General features: G+C 53.7%; 1 protein-coding gene across 6 annotated transcripts in view; it reads left to right on the forward strand.

Annotated features, from left to right (window-relative positions):
• Nucleotides 1-2983: 2983 nt before the first annotated feature.
• VIPR1 (vasoactive intestinal peptide receptor 1) overlaps nt 2984-19383 on the forward strand; it is a 31278-nt gene continuing 14878 nt past the window's right edge. For 3 of the 6 annotated variants that reach the window (XM_042235879.1, XM_042235881.1, XM_042235880.1), the window contains exons 1-4: nt 2984-3154; nt 14711-14819; nt 14904-15005; nt 18869-18976. In XM_042235879.1, coding sequence (XP_042091813.1) covers nt 3077-3154; nt 14711-14819; nt 14904-15005; nt 18869-18976 — 397 coding nt within the window. In that variant the 5' untranslated portion in view covers nt 2984-3076. The remainder of the gene's footprint in view (nt 3155-14710; nt 14820-14903; nt 15006-18868; nt 18977-19383) is intronic. The other 3 variants (XM_042235882.1, XM_027958056.2, XM_042235883.1) reach the window with 2 other exon arrangements.

A 19383-nucleotide genomic window follows, 5' to 3' on the forward strand; every position in this document is an offset into this window, starting at 1 on the left:
GCCACCCCCAACTGGGAGCCGTCAGATTTCCACCCTTCCTCCATTTTCCCAGGACTTCCCTGGTGGCTCTGATGGTAAAGCATCTGCTTACAATGCGGGAGACCTGGGTTTGATCCCTGGGTTGGGAAGACCCTCTGGAGAAGCAAATGGCAACCTACTCTAGTACTCTTGCCTGGAAAATCCCATGGATGGAGGAGAGTGGTAGGCTATAGTCCACAGGGTCGCAAAGAGTCGGACACGACTGAGTGACTTCACTTTCACTTCCATTTCCCCCCTCCCACTTCTGCCCCCATTCTGGGCCTCACCAAGAGTCACTTGGCTAAGTGGGGTCTTTGTTTTTTGTTGTTATTGTTTAGTTGCTAAGTCACATGTGACTCTTCTGCCACCCCATGGACTGTGTAGCCCACCAGGCTCCTCTGTCCATGGGATTTTCCAGGCAAGAATACTGGAATGGTTTGCCATTTCCTTCTCCTGAGGATCTTCCCAACCCAGGAATCAAATCCACGTCTCCTGAAGCTGTCTCCTGCATTGCAGGTGGATTCTTTACCACTGAGCCACCAGGGAAGCCCCAAGTGGGGTCTGGCTGACTCCCTCGTATTCCCCAATGCTCAGCCTCCTCAAATGCATTCTCAAGTACCCAAGCCATCTGTCCTCAGAGAGAGCAGAACTTCAGCAGGCCAAAGGACATGCCTTAACTGTGGGACCTCATCAGCATTATTCTGCAGGTGATCAGGTGTGTGTGTGTGTGTGTGTGTGTGTGTGTGTGTGTGTGTAGAATGGGAAAGGGTTTATGAGAGCCAAAGCTCATGGATTTGCCGTTCCCATCTAGGACTCCTGGGGCACTGTGCCAGCAGAGGTGACACTCCAGAATGAGGACACAATTCCACTGCCTTGCTAGAGAACTGAGGCCTCAGTGGGGGTGCTGGCTGGGCACAAGGAGTGGCAAGGACCTCTGACCCCTGAGCCTAATCTGGCCTCCAGAAGTGAGAATGGCTGAGGAGATGGTTGGTGACTCACTCTTCAAACACTTCCTCCCTGGAGGAATTGAGTCCAAGCCTCAGAATGGCCAGGGCAAAGGCATCTCCACAGTTCTCTAGTCTGGGGAAGCGCTTCTGTCCAGGCTAACTGATTATATTTCCATAGTTTAATAGTTTATATATTTATAATGGTTTATGTTTAATAGTTATATTAAATATAACTGATTATATTTCCACTGGAAGGAGGTGGAAATCTAGGGGGAGTATAATAGCTCCCCAGGTCCTTCCCAGGCAAGAGATGCTGCTGACTTCATCTCTGTGCCCTGCTGCACAGCACAGAGTCTGGCACATAGCAAACTATTAATGAATGTGAGACGAAGGGAGGATGGGAAGGAAGAAGTGTAGAGAGAGAGGGAGAAGAGAGAGTAGAAGATGAGTAGACATGGAAGGGAAGAAGGAAAGGGAGGACGGGAGAGAGAAAGCAAATGCTAGTATCCAAATAAGCCCAAATCAAGAAGGGGCTGGACGCTCATCCTTTCCTGGCTTTCCCTTGTCTCTCTATAACTATATCCTGCTCCATCAGTGGCCAGAGTTCCCCGCGCTGTAGGGAGGAAAACCCCAGTGGGTCCGCAGGGAATTCCGTCGCACCTGCGGGTCACCCAGCGCCTGGAATAGCATCTCCTTCAAGCTGCAGCATATCCCGCAAGCGCCCAGGGATGCGCAGCCCTCTCCGCCTCTCCAGAAAAAACCGCCCTCCCCTAACTCCTATCACAGTCACTCACCAGACACCCTATCCCACTGCCACCACCGCCACCTCCAGCCTCGATCTCACCTTCTAGAACCCTTGGAAAGAGGGCAAGGCAGCCACCTGCATTTGGTCCACAAGAAGGAGACCTTTCAGGGCGCCGCGCCAAGAACCTGCGCCTCATTCTAAGGACGAATAAACCAAGCCCTGAGGATGAACGGTGGAGACTGGATGGTCCGATGTCAGCCGCTGAACCTTGGAAGCGAGGCATCGGAGGCAGGCGGCCCAGGTCCGGGGGTTTCTCTGTACCTCGGTTTCCCAAGCTGTAATATAGGGAAGGCGGGAAGAGGAGGACTCCGGTTGTTTCAGGTCGGATGCGCGGGTTCTGGACTCGCGCGCTGGGAAACAGACCTTCCTTTTCCGCGCGATGGCGCTAGAACTTAGGTTCTGCCTTCTTTCGGAGGTGCTCCGGCCCGAGATGCGCGAGGGCGCGGACATGCCATCCTTCCTGAAGCACTACCCTCGACTGGTCATGAATGATCCGAGAGCACAGCCGGTATCTAGCGCGCCCTACTAGGTCGCCAGGGCTCGAGGAAGGCACCAGGGATCAAATAATCGGGCCTCACTTGCACCGTAACTTCCCTTCGTGTGGCCTCTCCCGCGCGAGGGATGAGTTGGGGAGATTGGAAATGGATCAAACAGTGAGCCCCACTTTTCTGGGGCACTTGCAGCCCAGAACCTTAAGAAAGTCTCGGCCTTCAGCCTGAGGGATTAGAAGTCACGATTTGTCTTGTAGTCCGGCCCGCCTGCACCTACCCTCCGAGGTGCAGAAGTGAAAAATGGGGAGATTGGGAGGCCTCCTAGAGCAGGTGGCTCTAAAGGTGAAACAGCAGAGCGCCCTGGGGTGGGGCTCAAGGGGCGTGCGGGAATGGGAGATCGCAGTCAGGCTCTTGGAAACGTCGTGAGCCACGCACAGAAAAATGGGGCAGTTGGGCTCTCGGGATTCCCGGAGATGCGGTCCCAAGGGACGAAAGTCTACCCACACCTCGCGGTTGAGGATTGAAGTGTGAGACTGGTGGGGGGAGCGCGCAGACTCCCTACTAGCCAGGGCGCCCCCCAGCCCCGCCCCACACCTGCGCGGCCGCCCCGCCTCTGCCGAGCCATTGGCTAGACCCGCCGCCCGTCAGACGAGCCCCCAGGGCCCGCCCACGCCCCCGCCCAGAGCGGCGCCTCATAGCGCCAGGACCACCTAGGCAGCGCCACTGTGTCAGGCTCCCCGCCGTCGGCCGCGTGGTGCGCCGCCCGCCTGTCAGTTACCGGCGCGGGGCCGCCCGCCGCCGGCTCGGGGCGGACCATGCGCCCGACAAGCCCGCCGCCCGCCCGCTGGTTCTGCGTGCTGACCGGCGCCCTCGTCTGCGTCCTCGGCCCCGCGGTGAGTGTCCGCCGGGCAGCCCGGAGTCCCGGCAGCTGGGGGTGGAGCTGGGGTGACGGGAGCCCGGCCGTGTGCTCACGTCTGTGTGGAGGGGATAAGGGGCGCGGAGCATGCGGTCTCGTCTTCGCTGCGCCTGAGACTGGATCTAAGACCCGAGGGCGGCGTAGGGTCTCCCTCGCGCCTAGTCCCTTCCCGCGCAGCCTGGAGCCCGTTCTGCGTCAGAATCTGGGACACTCGTTGAGGGGCGGCGGGAAAGAGCTAGCTCCAAACTTGCCTTGCGTGTAACGGCTGTGGGTTGGCGAAGTCAGTGAATGCAGGGTCGCGGACTGCGGGCCAACTGAAATGAAAGGTCTGGTAGACAGTAGGTTAGGGGGAGGCTGTGAGGGCCGTCGTTGTGTGCTCTGCCCGCCGGGAGGTGTCTGTGGGGCATTAAGTTACTTGTAAGAGTGACATTCAGCAGCAGACCAAGCACTGAGCACCCGCCCCCCACCCCGGAAGGGGCCTTGGGGATCAAGTGACTGGCAGGCAGACCCTTCCTGTGCCCTCCCACTGAGCAGAGTTGAAAGATATGGAGCCCAAGGTGGAAGGTGGTGGGCAATGAGGAGTTGGGGTGGTGTTTATTGGAGAAGGCCAGACATGTGCATGGGAAGGGAGCAAACAACCAAGAAGCAGAGGCCACCCTCTTCCTTGCACTTCTGCTTCATCTCCGCATGGGTATGTGTGTGTGTGCCCCTGGTACCCATGTGCCCCATGTGTGGATGTGCCCATGTGTGTGCCTAGTGGAGTGGGGGACACTCACTTGGGTTGCAGGGCAGATTCTGGCTGAGGCAGGAGATGCATGGGTCAACTTCCTGTAAGATCAGGGAAGACCTGAAGACTACCCAAGCCCGTTTTACAGATGGGCAAAGTGAGGCCCAAAGATATCAGAGCCACACCTGTCCCCCACCCATCAGACCTGGACTGAAGCTGATTTCTTTCTATCCCTCCCCTGGAACTTGAGGAATCTGTGGTTGTTGCTTGGGCAGAGCCTAAACCTGTGGGTTCCAGGTCTGGCACCAGCTCCAGGTTGGCTGGTGGGTGGATGGAGTATATGGGTCATCTATAGTCTCTTCTGTCCCATGAGTATCTCCCTGACGATCACCTCCACCAGGGCAGGAATCTCTGTTTCCATCTCGCTAACGTGCTGCACACATGGGCTGGAATGCTCATTGCTTGTCCTGGGAGCAGACATTATGACAATTGGCATAATTCTTCTCTCACTGATAGCTATGGTGAGACCCACCTCCTGAGCTCTCAAAGCCCCACCAAGTTCTGGCCCTGAAGGCACACTCTGGAAACACAGCCTCTCAAGGTAACAGAGCTTCCAGGCCTCACCAGCAACCCTCTGGCTCTCCCACCCCTGAGCTCTGACCACTCAAATTTTCCATGGATGAACCAGGGATCTTGGGACCACCACTGGCACCACATTCTCCCATTGCTGGAGGCTTCTCAGTCTAGGGGCAGGCTGGTTTCAGTGGGGTCCCGTTTCCAGCAACATCTGCCCCCCACCTCCTGAGACAGTTCAAGCCTGGCCCTTGCCATGCCTACCCTCCCCTGTCTTTCCACATCTTATTTGGTTAGTTCCCAACTCCAGCTCCTCCTCCAGACAGCCTTCCCTGATTGTTCCAACCCACTGAGCCCTTCCCACTCTGACCTCACTCTTCAACCCTAGCCTGGGCCCTTTTGACCACCCCATGGGATCAAGGCCTAAGGTCTCTCACCCTCCCATGTCCCCTGCAGCCCAGTGCAGGGCTGGGCCTGCAGAGGGAGGAGAAGGGACTCACCCAGGAGTCGGTGAGAGCAGGCTGGAGTGAGGGGCCCCTATTTCCCTCTCTACTTCTCCCTTCTCCACACAAGCCACCACTTGCTCCCACACCAAATAGACACCAGGCAATCCTGCTTCAGCCAGACTCGGGGAAGGGGGGTAGTGTGTTATCAGAGTCATAAAATGGCAGCTGCAAAGTTCAGTTTGAAGACCCAAGGCCGTATCACTCCTGTTTATGGAGCCCTGACCTCAGCCTGGGAAGAGGAAATTTCTGAACAGGGAAGCAAAAAAAGGAAAGAAAACCTCCAGTGTCTCAGAAGAGGAAGTCTTCTCCAAGGCCACCTTTCAAGCTTTCCACTGCCCCTACCCCCTGGAGAGTAGGCACAGGAGCTCCTCATTGGTAGCAGAACTGCTCAGGCCAGTGCCCAGCCCAAGGGCGGAGACAAGAGGTGTCATAGAGAAGGGGCAGACCCATGCCCTGCCCTGGGAAGATTCTCCAGCTGGTAGCAGAGAGCAGAGCCAGTGACCCAGGAGAACCAGCCCAGCCAGATGTGGGCTGCAGCCTTCCAGAACTGGGGCAATGGTCACTCACAGGAGCAGTCAGGGAAAGCTCCCTGGAGGAGACAGGGCAGTCCCTAAAGAGTTTGGCCAAATGATCCAGTCTTCCACCTGAGCCTATGAGACAGCCTCTATTGGCAGGACAAATGGGCCTGTCCCCAGAAGGAGGAGGAAGCCCTCAGCTCCCCCTACCCCATCTCCCAGAGGCTGGGTTGGCCCAGGGATTCAGAGAGGCCTGGTTCCTCTGACTTCACTGTGAGCCTTACTGGCCATCTCCTGAAAGCTTTACCTTGCCATAGGCATCCTGCCCCAGCCATCTGCTTCCAGCTTCTCCAGGAGCTTCCATGGCTACCCAGCAGTCCTGGCCCCTAGCCGGCCACCTGTAGTGTTTAGGAAACACAGCTACAGAGGGGTCAAGTCTCCTCAAGTCAAGTGAGCGTGTCAGTTAGGCCTGCCCAAGGCTCCCAGGGGTGAGGGGTGGGCAGGGCTGTGCTGGAAGATTGAGCTCCCTTCTGAAGTTTCCACCATCCCATGCTGCCCTGACATCTGTCTTTCCAGACATTTCTAGAGCTTCCAACATGAGTAGCCTGAGCTGTGTCCTCAGCGCACTCTATGGCCAGTTGACGTGGAGAACATGTTTCCTCTCTGTGGAATGGGCTCTGTTTCCTCATCAAAAAAAGGAGAGTGAGAACCCTTGGCCCAACATGCAGGAGAAATGGGAAAAGAGGCCAGCTCCACCTTGGCTGGAGCCACGTCTTCCCCACCCCACCCCATCTCACCCCAGCCTCACAACTGACTATGAAAAGGGCTTGGCCTTCCAGTCAGGACTTCTGTGGTTGAAGGATATGAAAGTGCTGTGTGAACTGTGTGGCAGATTGTTCTTCCTCTGGATCCCCAGCCTGGGAGCCTTGTGGACCCTTCTTCAGCTCTTTCTGTCCCCCTTGCCCAGGGGTTTCCAGCGAAGGCAGGAATCCTGGGCACAGGGGGTGGTATGTCCTCTTGGGTGGCCAGACAATATGGGGCATGAGGTTCCAGGCCCAGGCATGTGACAGATCCTCTTAGGGAGGATTGGATGATGGGCCCTTCTGCATGGTGGCAGCCTCATGGCAATCCAGCCTGAGGAGCCACTTACAGGGGCTCCTCACTGTGCCCCTCTGGCTGTGGATGCAGGAATGGGGTCTGGGGACTAGACAAAGCCTCATCCCTTCCTCCTTGCTCCATCTTCTCAACCTCCTAGACTCCTCCCTTTCCTGTCTGATCTCCCCAACACAAAGCTGTTCTCACTGTACCAAGGAAAATGCAGTGTGTGTGAACTCTCTCACATGCCTTAGATGTATTTCAGAAGAAAAAGAAATACAATCTAATCTCTCTGCCACATTATGGGTTTTTTAAAACTTTTATTGTGAACATTTTCAAGCATATAAAAACACATAGAGCAAGTAGTATCATGAACATGGAAATGCCCATTTCCGGGAGCGATGTCACCAAAACAGCAGTATAGGAATTTCCAGTGTTTGTCCACTCCAAATTTCTAGATTTGAAAGTCATTAACCATTAATATTTGCACCATTTGCTCTCTTGGTTGAAGTATTTGAAATTATGTTATAGATATCATAGAGCAAGTTATTTTAAGATGCATCTCTAAAATCAAGGGTGTTTTCCTGTATGCCATCATCACTCCTAACAAAATTAACAGGGATTCCTTAATAGCTGATATTCAATAGCTGATGTCCCCTAATAGCATTTAATCAAGCATCACAAGATGTGTGGTGATATTGTCAGGGGGAGGAGGGGTGCTGCATTTACTGCAAGGAACTTTCCTGCCTTGCCATGATGGGACTGAACAGCGAGCTGGCAGGCGGGTGACAGGAAGAGCAGGGGGCCTTGAGCAGGTGGGTGGGCAGCAGGCTAGATTTCACCAGACAGGGCTCAATCTTATCTGCACCCCCTCTCATGTGGTTCATGATGTGAAGGTCTGTGTCGCCCAGGAAGTGCCTCCGGCCATCTTGAAAACAAGTTCTTCCTGCCCAGGGGAGGGTAGGAGGGGTGAGGGGAGAGGAAGAGGTCACCAGCCAACATGTCAAGGACTCACGGCTCCAGGTGCTGGTGCCCTGCTTTCTGCGGTTGATCAGACACCAACATCACCTACAGACACCATATTTGAAGCTGAGTGTTATTTCTGCAGTGGTAACCAGGATGACTTTCGAAAGACAGAGGATTGAAGCCTGAGTCCCTACTGCCCCTGCTTAGCAAAGTGACCTCATGGTAACAAAGGTAGTAAAGGCCCTCTTCATGGTGATCCTCTGCAAAAAAACCTGAAAGGCTTCGTGGCCCTCAGTAAGCCTCACAAGAAGGGCCTTTTAATGGGTCCAGGCTTAACACCAAGCTGAACCCCTTTGCATTCTCCTAATAATGAGAGCCCTTATCCTGGTATCACCTTGAACTGCGGAAAGTTCTTTCTTGCCTGAGACCCAAGCCTGTGTCCCTATGTCTCCCTCTTTTTCTTACCTTCAACCCCCCAACACAATTTCTCACTCCATCCTCCTACTACTCCCTAGAGTTCAACCTTCCCCAGGATTTTTATTTATTTTTTGGCTGTGCCGCCAAAAATGTGGCATGTGGGATCTTAGTTTCCGGACTAGGGGTCAAACCTTTGCCCCTTGGATTGGAAGCACAGAGTCTTAAGCACTGGACCATCAGAAATGTCCAGTCTTCCCAGGACTTGCAGAGATGGGAGGCTTTGGACTATTGGCCAAAGAACGTGAAAATACAGGTAGGGTAAGAGAAATCAGACAGCAATAGGGGGCAAAGGAGAACCAGGCTTGAGACCTCTCCTCTGGTGGACACTGCTGCCACTTGTGAGTGGGAAGGACATTCAGGCTGCCTGGGATTCTGCAGGCCTATCATGCTGGAACTAGGCTGGCGTCTGGGCATGTGGGGCTGGGCTGGGGCTTTGGCAACAACTGGTAACCCTTGTCAATCCCCCTGTGTCCTTTGCATGTAACTCTCAACACAACCTTGATGTAAGTGGTGCTGTCATGGTTGCCAATTCTACAGGTGAACTGAGGTGACTTGCCCAAGTTTGCCCAGCCAGGAATTGGCCAAGAGTCTGCTTCCAGAACTCGTGGACTTATCTAGGCTATGCCATCTTATAAGAGTAACTCCTTCTTCCAAAGTGGCTATGGCATGCCGCACGCTGCCCTGGGACTTTAGAGACAGGTTTTAATTCATGAGATATACACATCAGAAGTGATATCAGGGAACTGTCTCACACATGTGCACCTGTGTAGACACCACCCAGATCAAGCTATTATACCTTCCCATCAGCCCAGCAGATGCCCCTGTTTCTCTTCCCACTAAGAGAATCATCTCTACTTCCTTTAGTGCCCTCTGAAAAAGTGGGAGCCTATTTCTCCTCTTTTCTGTGACCTCTGGATCCCATGGTTTACCTCACTTCCTGTGCCCATCCCGACTCTTTCCTCCTCCTCCTCCTCTCCTCTCCACCCTCACTTCTTCCTTGACTACAAGATCTGCAACTCCTCACCAATTCAAACACAGAAACCAAAATGAAGGGGACATCCGGGAAGCTGGTTTGTGGTCTTATGTACCTTTGATCACACTGCTTTCTCTCTGAGTCCTCAGTTTCCCCTCATGACCCTTTGATGCTCCGTTATTTCAGTGGCAGTAGGGAGGGGCTTAAGTAAATCATGGGATGTAACATGATAATGGGAGCCCCTGCTCTCTCTGCTCCCTTTCCATGGCTTTTTCCAACTATCCCTAGCAGGAAAAAAAAAGAGAGAGAGAGAGAGAGAGAGAGAGAGCCCTCCTTTGACAAACCTCAGAAACGCAGATCATCCACGGTGGCCCCCAGTGCTCGGTACCTTAGAGGCAGGAATTTCTTTCTCTTGTGTCATTGATTCCAGCCTGTTGCATTTTAGATGCTCTCGGAGACTAGCTGCTCCTCGGAGGGACTCACGTGCCCCCACCACCCTGCTTCTGCCTCCCTTGGCTTCTTCTGCCATAGTTTTCTGGCCCTGGGTGAAGCGGGGGCTTCTTCTCATCCAGGCCAGTGACTGTGGTCTCAAGCTTCCCTTGAGGGGAGTTGGGTATGGCCCCCAACACCTGAGGTGGGCTCACCCCTCTCTTGCTGAGCCCCCAGCACCTAACAGCTAGAACTCCCAGCATCTTCACCCTTTGCCCCACCATCTCAGCCTTTACCCCAGATCTCAGGGGGCCCCCATTAGGAGGAGAAAGCAAGGCTCTCTCCCAAGCCCCTTACAGTGGGAATAGATAGGAAGGGGCATCCTGAGCAGGTGGAATTAACAAAACATGGCTAATCCAGACCCCCAGCCAGACACTCAGGACTATACTGCAAATCCCCAGGCAGTTACCTCCCACATGCAGCCAGCAAGATGGCAGGAGACACAGGATCAGAACTGAAAGGATGCTAGGGACTGCTCCATTCTTGCCTGAGTCCCTTCTTCTGGGCTCAGGAATGCCTGTCACAGAGAAGGTATTGGGGAACTAGACTGGCCTGAAACTCTCATCTTAACCCAACTGCAAAGTGAAGGCTTCCCAGGTGGCTCACTGATAAAGAATCCACCTTCCAAGCAGGAGATACAGGTTTGATTCTTAGTCTAGGAAGATCCTCTGGAGAAGGAAATGGCAACTCACTCCAGTATTCTTGCCTAGAGAATTCCATGGACAGAAGAGCCTGGTGGGCTACAGTCCATGGGGTTGCAAAAGAGTCGGACATGACTGAACAACTAAACAACAAGGTAGGACTGCCTTTGAGCCCCACTTTCTCCACTCCACGTGAAGTAGAGGAGACAAGTTAGGAGACGTAGGCAGTGGTGGGGTTTGGGAGGGTTGGGATGCCATTTTGATGTATGGGCTTTGACTCCTAGGACCATCAGAGATTTGATGCAGGAGAATGAGAATGAAGACACATGGTTTACAAAGATCCCTCAGGTTGTAGGTGGTGGGGCTGAAAGCTTCTGCACTAGTCCAAGCAGGAACTGATGAGGCCTGGCCCCTGTCCACATCTCCAAACTCATTTCCTGATGCTTCCAGCACCCCTTACTGAAGCCACATCAGACTTCTTGCAAAGTTGACTGTGTTAGGCATTTTCCTGCATCTGTGCTTCTGCACACACTGTTCCTACTTCCTGGAATGTCCTTACTCCACCTCTAATTATCAGACTCTTACACAACCTCAAAGGCCCACCACTACTGTCCATTCTCTGTGAATCCCACACACTGGCTATATCCCTTCCCTGGGGCCAGTAGACTTGGCTGTATCTGGCTGGGAATTTTCTAATTTTGTGTGTCTGGAGTCCAGCGGGATAATGAGGATGTTTAGAATAGGGAAGTATATAGAAGAGGAAGTTCAAAGTCTGCCCGAATTCCTCAGTGATAAGACTAGAGGGAGCTGCCCTGGCCCTGTCCTCCAAAGGGCGATGGTTGACCAGATGGCCCGAGGCAAGGCCACAGAGAGGGATTGATGCTGTCCAGACCAGTGGCCGGAGACTTGGGTCCCTTGGGGAATGTGCGTTGCTGACTGACCTCTGGTCCCTCTCTGGGTCTCTATTTCCTCTGCCATTCTCCAGATGGGGCCCAGTACTTGGCCGTGGTGAAAGCAGAACTCCTCTTCTAGACCACCTCCACTTTACTCAGAGATATCCCAGGCGACCCCAAGGGCTCCTGCCCTGCTTCCACATAGTGCTCTGAGGAGAGACTCTGTTACTGTGCTTCTGGGGGAGCAGAGTTGCCTAGAGAAGTTAACCCCGCAGTCTGCACCCTCAGAGAGTAGCAAGCGGAAACTGCCAGGAGCCCAGGGATGCCCTCAGTGATCGGAAAACAAAGGTGTCCTGGCAAACAGCAAGGCCATAGCCCAGGCTTATGAGGGCTCAGCAGGGACTTCCCTAGTGGTCCAGTGGTTAAGACTCCATTCCCAATGGAGGGGGCCTGCGATTGATCCCTGCTCAGGGAACTAGATCCCACATGCTGCAACTAAGAGTTCACATGCTGCAGATAAAGATCCTGTGTGCCGGAACTAAGACCCAGTGCAACCAACTAAGTAAATAAATATTATTTTAAAAAAAAAGAAGAAGAAGAAGAAGAAGGCTCAGCAAATGAGGGCATCCTTGGTCCTAGTCTCAGAGCACAAGTCTGGACTCTTGGTTACAGGGACAGAAAACTCAACTGGCTTCAGCCATACAGAAGGGTATTGAGTCATGTAGCTGGAAGCAGGGTTGGTTTCAGGCATGGCTACATTCAAGGGCTCAGATAATGTCAAGAAGATCCCATTTTTCTCCATCTCTTTTTCCTGCCTTAACATGCAGCTGTCATCACTGGGTTCTACTTGGCAACCAGGTAGTTCTAGCCCCTGCATCCTCTGAGGTTTCCAGTCCAGTGGGCAAGACAAATCCACTTACCTAATTGCTTAATCCGAGGTCCCAGGAATGAGCTTCCTGGCTCTGAGGAGTGTGAATTGGACCATGTGCCAGGCACTATGGCCAGGAACACTCTAACTGGCTTAAGTCTGGTTACATGTTGATCCCCTGAGAGAAGGTTCATCAGAACCTATGGACTAGGAGTGGGGAAGGACATGATTTCCCAGACAGGACGAGGATATGCCACCGGAGGAGTTGTAAAGAATGATAGAAGGCAGTAACTCTGATGTCTACTACTCACTATCCACTCTGCTTTCACATTGAGGAGTGCATGCTCATTCGCCTCAGTCATGTCCGACTCTTTGCAACCCTGTGGCCTTAGCCTGCCAGGCTCCTCTGTCCATGAGATTTTCCTGGCAAGAAAACTGAAGTGGGTTGCCATGCCCTTCTCCAGGGGATCTTCCAAACCCTGGAGTTGAACCCGCGTCTCCTGCGTCTCCTGCTTTGCAGGCAGATTCTTTACTTGCTGAGCCATTGGGTTTAACTAAAATTGGTTGAGGGGGTGATGGCAGCTGAAAATGGGCAGAAGAGGCAGGCAAGGCTGGGGAAGCACCAGAAGGCAGAACACACCCTGTGACTGAGGACAACAAGCTGGGAAGGTCCTCTTGGGACTAGTGTGCTCCAACAAAGCAAGAAAGACCAGCGGTGGGGCACAAGCTGGGTGGCCAAACCCCGGATTCCTCTTCCAGAGTCCACCTGCGGGATCCCTCTGGCCACCCTTGTTCCTATGCCCCAGCAGGATGAAACAAACACAAATCCCTTAAGACAAAGCACCATGAGAATTTTTGACACTTTGGGGCAAGAGGGGAAGCATGTGACCCAGCACCCAGACCTCACTCACCCATGAGCCATTAGCATGAAGGCCACACAGAGAAATGTGGGTTCCATCTTGGAATGTTAACTCTACCAGTCAGCTAGGGTAAAAAATATGAGCTGGTAAGTCATTTAAAGGACTTCTCTGGTATCTCAGCTGGTAAATAATCCGCCTGCAATGCAGGAGACCTCAGTTCAGTTCCTGGTTCAGAAAGATCCCCTGGAGAAGGGATAGGCTAGCCACTCCAGTATTCTTGGGCTTCCCTTGTGGCACGGATGGTGAAGAATCCACCTGCAATGCAGGAGACCCAAGTTTCATCCTTCGGATGGGAAGATCCCTTAGAGGAGGGCATGGCAACTCACTCCAGTATTTTTGCCTGGAAAATCCCCATGGACAGAGGAGCCTGGCAGGCTATAGTCCATGGGGTCACAAAGAGTCAGGCACAACTGAGTGACTAAGCACAAGTCATTTAAAAGCTGACATATGGAAAGTAACACAGATCTATTATGGAGCATGATACAGTTGTTCATATAACTGTTTAAAAGAAAAGGTATGAGATTTAAGATTGTGGTCCCTCTTTGGAGTCACGTGCTTACAGTGGGATTGACTTGTCTAGAGCAATGTTTAAAGTCACACCCTTGGTGCCTAGGGGCCAGACAGGAATCTCCTTAAAAGAAGGAAATAAGGGGAACCCCCCAACACATTTGTGGTCTCCCCAAAACCCTATTGCAAGAAACCTTACAGTCATCAGGGGAGGGGGCCAAAGTCCATTTGGCCCATAGGGAAACTGAGGGCCAAGACCTTGTCCCAGGGTGAGGGGGACAAGCTGGAAGAGACACTAAGAAATTCTGATTCTGGAGCAATCTTGCGGGACTCTCCCCACAGCCCTGTTGGGGACTGTGACATTCTTCTCCCTGGGCAGAGATGAGGAAGTGGGGTGGTAGCCACTTCCCTAATGCCAAAGAGACTGGCAGAAACTGCCACCAGCCCAGTGGTTCCTTTACTGAGGCCTTTACCACACCTTTCTCCACAAGACCTGACTCCCAAGACCTGTTTTTTCCGGCTATACTTGGGCAGCTGTCATCCCTACTCACATGTCCGCCCCAATGCCAATATCTCCCTGGCACACAAGTTTTACCCTTAATCCCTGGCCAGGGCACAGCGGAGGGAGGGGAAAAGCCTGGGCTTCTCAGTGACCCCTGCGAGAGGAGGCCTGGTTGGATCATGAGCCATTCTAGAGGGTCCTCTCTTACTTCTTGAGACTTCCCTCACCCTCACTAGATCTGCTAGAGCTTGAATTATTCAGAGGCTAAGAAGCAGGGTGGAGGGTCTGGTCAAGGAGGACCAGCATTCCCTTCCCAGACTGGTGACCCAGGGGAAGAAGCACAGGCTCCAGGAATGGGGACAGAGGATGAAAGATGGAGCCAGACTCCTGGACTCCTCCCAGACCTGGCTCCGAGAACCAGAAGCCAGGGTCCAACTCAAAACAAAGTAGCACCTGCCGGGCCCCACTCATCCACAGAGACTGAAACAGGGACCCAGGGCTCCCAGCCTACGCTGGAGGATCCAGTGGGCCGGCTCTGGGCTCCAAGGAGAGGCCCTCTGACCTCTGTCCAGAGTTGTGCCACCCACAGAGACGGTGTTATTACAGCCACAGTACTGCTGGAACCAGCAGGAAGCCATGACAGGGCTGTCACAGCAGAGGGCTTTGCGGGGGACACTGGATAAGAGTTTGGGGTCAGATCTAGGTCAAGGGCAGACTTCAGTCTAAGGTCGAGTTCGGACTGGGGCTGGGGTTCAGTCTGGAACTTGGATCAGTCCGGTGACTGGGCCTTGCTTAGCCCCGTGCTCCTGGAGCCCCGGACGGACAGGTAGGCTGTGGATGAATGAGGCTGATGGGTCCCCCTCCCTGTCTCGCTCCCCCAGGGCGGCTGGGCGGTGGGGCTGCAGCAGGAAGAGTGTGACTATCTGCGGATGATCGCGGTACAGCACGAGCAGTGCCTGGAGGAGGCGCAGCTGGAGAATGAAACAGCAGGTGAGGCCCCTGGTGGCAAGAGAGAACCCTCCTCCCTCCACATAGCCCACCTCCCTCTCACTGTGAGCCCTGCTCCACCCTCAGGTCGAGGCTGCCTGGCGACAGGGCCATCGGATCACCTGGTATCACCCTCTGATCTTCACTCCCCAATCTTGTGCTCCCCACGTTTGGCTCAGCAACTGTTGGGTGAGAATGGAAGGAAATAGAGGGCTTCCTTTAAGAGCTGTTGCTGGAGCCAGACTCACAAGGGAGGGCAGGATGTGGAGAAGCAGAGAGTCTGGGAAGTCAGAAGGTGCCAAGGCCGACTGCCTTTGGCGGGTGGGGAGTGGGTGTAGAGTTCATGCCTCTCTGGGAGGGGGAAGGGCTGAAGCAGTGGGGTGCCTGGGCCAGCTCTGGGCCTCTCTCCCAGAGGTCACCTCCCTGAAGCTGGGATTACAGCTACATAGCAGCCTGGCTCAAGAGCAGGGAGCATTTGTTCCTCCTGGCTCCCCTGTCCCCCCATCTCACTGAGGCTGACAGTCATGAACTCCAGCCTAAGTCCCTCCTTCTGGGCTCTGATTCCCACCTCCTGCAGCACTGAGTGTGTGCAGCATCACAGATGGCCTTTGCCTCTCCCAGCTCTCAAGGAAGGATGGCCCTCTGTCTCCCAGGCCCCTGAAACTATGGCCTGGGGGAGGGTCAGCCAGACCTGCCTACACTTTGTACGCCCCTCCGCCCCTGCCTCTGCAGCAGGAAGTCAAGACCAGGCTGCACACAGCCTTGGAAAGTCTCAACAGTGAGATCCAGGATCATGGGCAGCCCGGAGAGGCCCAGACACCAGACTCTAGGCCCCACTAGAGCACCTCCCAGGCCCTGAGGGCAGGCCACCCTTGTGATCCGAATGAGGTCATTGCTGGCGCAAGGTGCCTGTAGGAAGCCAACACTCTGTCACCAGGCAGTAGGCCTGAGATGCAGAGGAGGCCATGAAGGGTCTGTGGGCGGTGAGTCTGCCCATGATCTTGTGCAGGACTCTGTGTGTATGTGCACATCTGGCTGTGCACTCCTGGCCCATGTCTGTCTAGGGCTGCCTCTGTGCCTCTGGAGCCTGTGTTTGACTCTGAGTGTCTTTGTATGTTTGAGGCATATGTCTGTGTAAGCCGGGACCTGCCTGGATATGTCTGCCTGGTGTGTGCTGTGTGTGTGTGTGAATGTCTGTGGTATGCTCAGTCGTGTCTACACATGTGTGTCCATGAGTTGTGTGTGTCTCTCTGTGCCTCTGTTTGCTTATGTCTGGTTCTTCCATGTTCAAGTAAGCCTGCCTGTATGCATGTTTACATGTGCGTCTGTGATTCTATGTGCCAGGGAATGCTTGTCAGTGTGTGTGTCTGTGCACACACATCTATAAAATGACACAGCAGAGGCCCCCACCCTGCCTTGCCATCCCCCACCCAGGCTGAGCTTTCTTTCCCATTGAGGTTGCAGCCCCACTGTGGACACGCATAGCCAGCCTGGGCCCTGGGTCTCTGTGGGCCTGGTGACATGTGCGGTGGGACCTGTGTGGCCTCCCTGGGGCAGACACACAGAGAGTACTCCCGGACCCAGCTCACAACCACAGGTGCTCCCGATGCCCAGCATTTTCTTGGCTGTCAACCCCTCTCAGCTTCCCGACCCTGCAGTAAGCCTCTATGACTAGGTACCGGCCCCTCTTCCTTGGCTCCCCCCAGCCCCACCCTGTCCACCAGCCTGTGCCCCAGCAGTTCACAGCCCAGCCCCGGTGGTACTGAGATCCCTTGAGGCCAAGTGTGGCCGCCCCGGGGGCACAGAGCCCAGGCTCCCTCCTTTCTGTGCCGCTTCCGGTGAAGTTGAGCTCAGGACACCCAGTTCTGAATCCACTCCTGATCCGGGTGGCCACTGGAAATCTAGAGAGCCCGAAGCCTGGCAAGAACCCAGACACAATAGCTGGCCTGCAAACCAGGGCATGCCCAGCATTGTTAGGGCTGTCCACAGACCAGCCAAGCAGAGCTCCCAGAGAGAGGGTCTCGAGGCCTTCAGACCAGGCAGAGGGCGGGCAGTTTGCTGGAGACCTGGAGCTAGCTGTGCAATGGCTCTGTCCCTCAGCTGCTTGTCTGTAGAATGGGAGGGTTAGATAAGTTCTTAGCGTAAAGAGGGTAGAACAATGTCTCCCACATATAAAGGCTGCATAAGTGTTTGCTGATGATACCATTAACAGCATCTAGCAAGATTTGGCTGGCAGCTACATGGCCTCCAGAGATGTGGGCACAGGGATGGAAGAGAGACGGGAGCCCTAGTGAGGCCACTCGGGATAGGACGGGTGGTAGCAGATGGGGTCCCCGAGGCAGGGAGCCTATGCTCTCTGGCCAGGCTCCGGAGGTCCAGGTGTTCTCAGCCTTCAGCTGCAGGTGCCCCCTGGCTCCCGCAGCCCCAGAAGGTACCCCTACCCTCCCACTGCTGGCCCACCTTAGTATCCAGAGGCTCAAGGCTCTTCCCCGAGTGGGGATGTCCTTCCGCCTCCTCTTCCCAGGCCCTGTTCTTGGGAACTCATGAACCTTCGGACCTGGGCTGGGCTGGGTTTGGCCCAGCTGGCGTTGACTTTGGCTCAGGGGTTGGGTTTCCTGAGTAAATCTATGGGACTGGCAGTGTTGCAAAGAGACAATTAAACCTCCCTCGGGGGAGGGCATCCAGAGGAGTCCTTGTTCCTCAGGGGCACCCAGGCCCTGAACAGGCAAGACCACAGCACTGGCATCTGCCTATTCAAGTGGACCCCTAGAGACCCCACTGTGCAGGCTTCATCAGCCGAGGTGAACAGGTGCGCAGTGGAGAACACAGCCTGTGATACAGGGTTTTATCCGAATTCACTCCCTAATCACCAGCCCCTGTCACGGTTCACAATTTTATTGGGTTGGAGGCATTTGTTTTATGGTGAGCTTCTCTGGTGGCTCAGATGGTAAGTAATATGCCTGCAATGCAGGAGCCCTGGCTTTGATCCCTGAGTCGGGAAGATCCCGTGGAGAAGGAAAGGGCTATCCACTCCAGCCAGTATTCTTGCCTGGAGAATCCCATGGATAGAAGAGCCTGGTGGGCTACAGTCCATATGGTAATTTGGTGTTGTTTTATGAGTTTTATGAAGGCTCCTCAAGAACTAGATAAACCCCAGTATATTCATCATCCTATCGTACACAACAGCTCCTTTTTATAACAACTGTTTTCTACTGCCTCCTTTACTATTCTAAAATGAAACTTAGGACATGCACCTTTTTTTTTTTTTTAATGATGTCCTAATTATAACGTAAAACAAAAATAGAATAAAGACATGTATAATAAAATACTGTGTACACATTCCAGCACAATCACACCAAAAGATAAGAAGACAGAGTCTAAAGGTTGTACCTATAAATATAAATTCTGGGAATGTGAGAGCTTTAAATGTAGATTGATATATATGCTGGTTGCATCACTGACCCAGGTTCATGGGCAGCATTGCCATAAGTAACGTGATTTTCCAAAACACTGAACAACTCTTAGTAAAGTTCAGAGCACAGCAAAGCCCAGCCTTCTCTCTCTTTACTTGGCTGCTTCTTTCCTGGAAAACTTGTACTGTCAAACCCGTACAATAAGCGCCTTGTGTTTATCTGTAAGATGGAGTAAGAGTCTAGCCTCTTGTCATTACAAAATGTTTTCGTCTGTGCAAACGCCCAGCAACTCATTTGAGAGTCCCAGATGCTACACAACTCACCGTTGTGCAGGACTGCGCAAAATGCTGGCCTGGTATCCCTGTCGCCTGTGCGTCGAATGCTGGGGAAGCTCTTCCTCACAATCTCTGCAACGAACAAACCCCCTCCACTGTTCGAAACACACAAGGGGAGCTCTGTCTCTCACCAAAAACCGTGGACTTATAGTTATGCTTCCTTCCCCTCCCTCCCTGTCTCCCCTCTCCTCAAGGTGGGAGCCTAGACAAGGAGGAAAAGAGTGGGTGCCTGTGGGCTCAGGACCAAGGCTGGAGGCCCCTGGTGACTACGCTGACCCGTGTGTCCTCTGCCTTCACCCCACAGGCTGCGGCAAGATGTGGGACAACCTCACCTGCTGGCCAGCCACCCCTAGGGGCCAGGTGGTTGTCTTGGCCTGTCCCCTCATCTTTAAGCTCTTCTCCCCCATTCAAGGTAAGAACCTCAGGTTGAAGGGCGGGAGCTGGGTGGCAGGAGTAGAGGTGGCTGGAATGAGGAATCACCTCTCAAGGAAGTGAGAAGGCAAAGGGGGTGCTCAAGGGGCTAGAGCAGTCGGGGTGTGGGGGTATTTCCTGGAAGAGGCTGCACTATTAGTTCTCTGAAGGGCTCATGGGATCTGATTAGCTCTTCCCAGAAAGATAAGCATGTGGGAAGGGCTCACTAAATATTTGTTTAGCGATTGATAACTGATAGACAGTTATGGCTCCCATGTTCCCATTTTAGGGGGCTGGTCTTGGTTCATTCTTTCACTACCTGGAGGCAGTGACCTTTCAGACTCTGCGAAACTGGCCTTTCTTACACAACTTGTCAGGTCCTGCTTAAGTGAATGTGCGCATATAAGG

This window comes from Ovis aries, chromosome 19 (genome assembly GCF_016772045.2).
Source record: "Ovis aries strain OAR_USU_Benz2616 breed Rambouillet chromosome 19, ARS-UI_Ramb_v3.0, whole genome shotgun sequence".
In the NCBI taxonomy this organism is placed as follows: domain Eukaryota; kingdom Metazoa; phylum Chordata; class Mammalia; order Artiodactyla; family Bovidae; genus Ovis; species Ovis aries.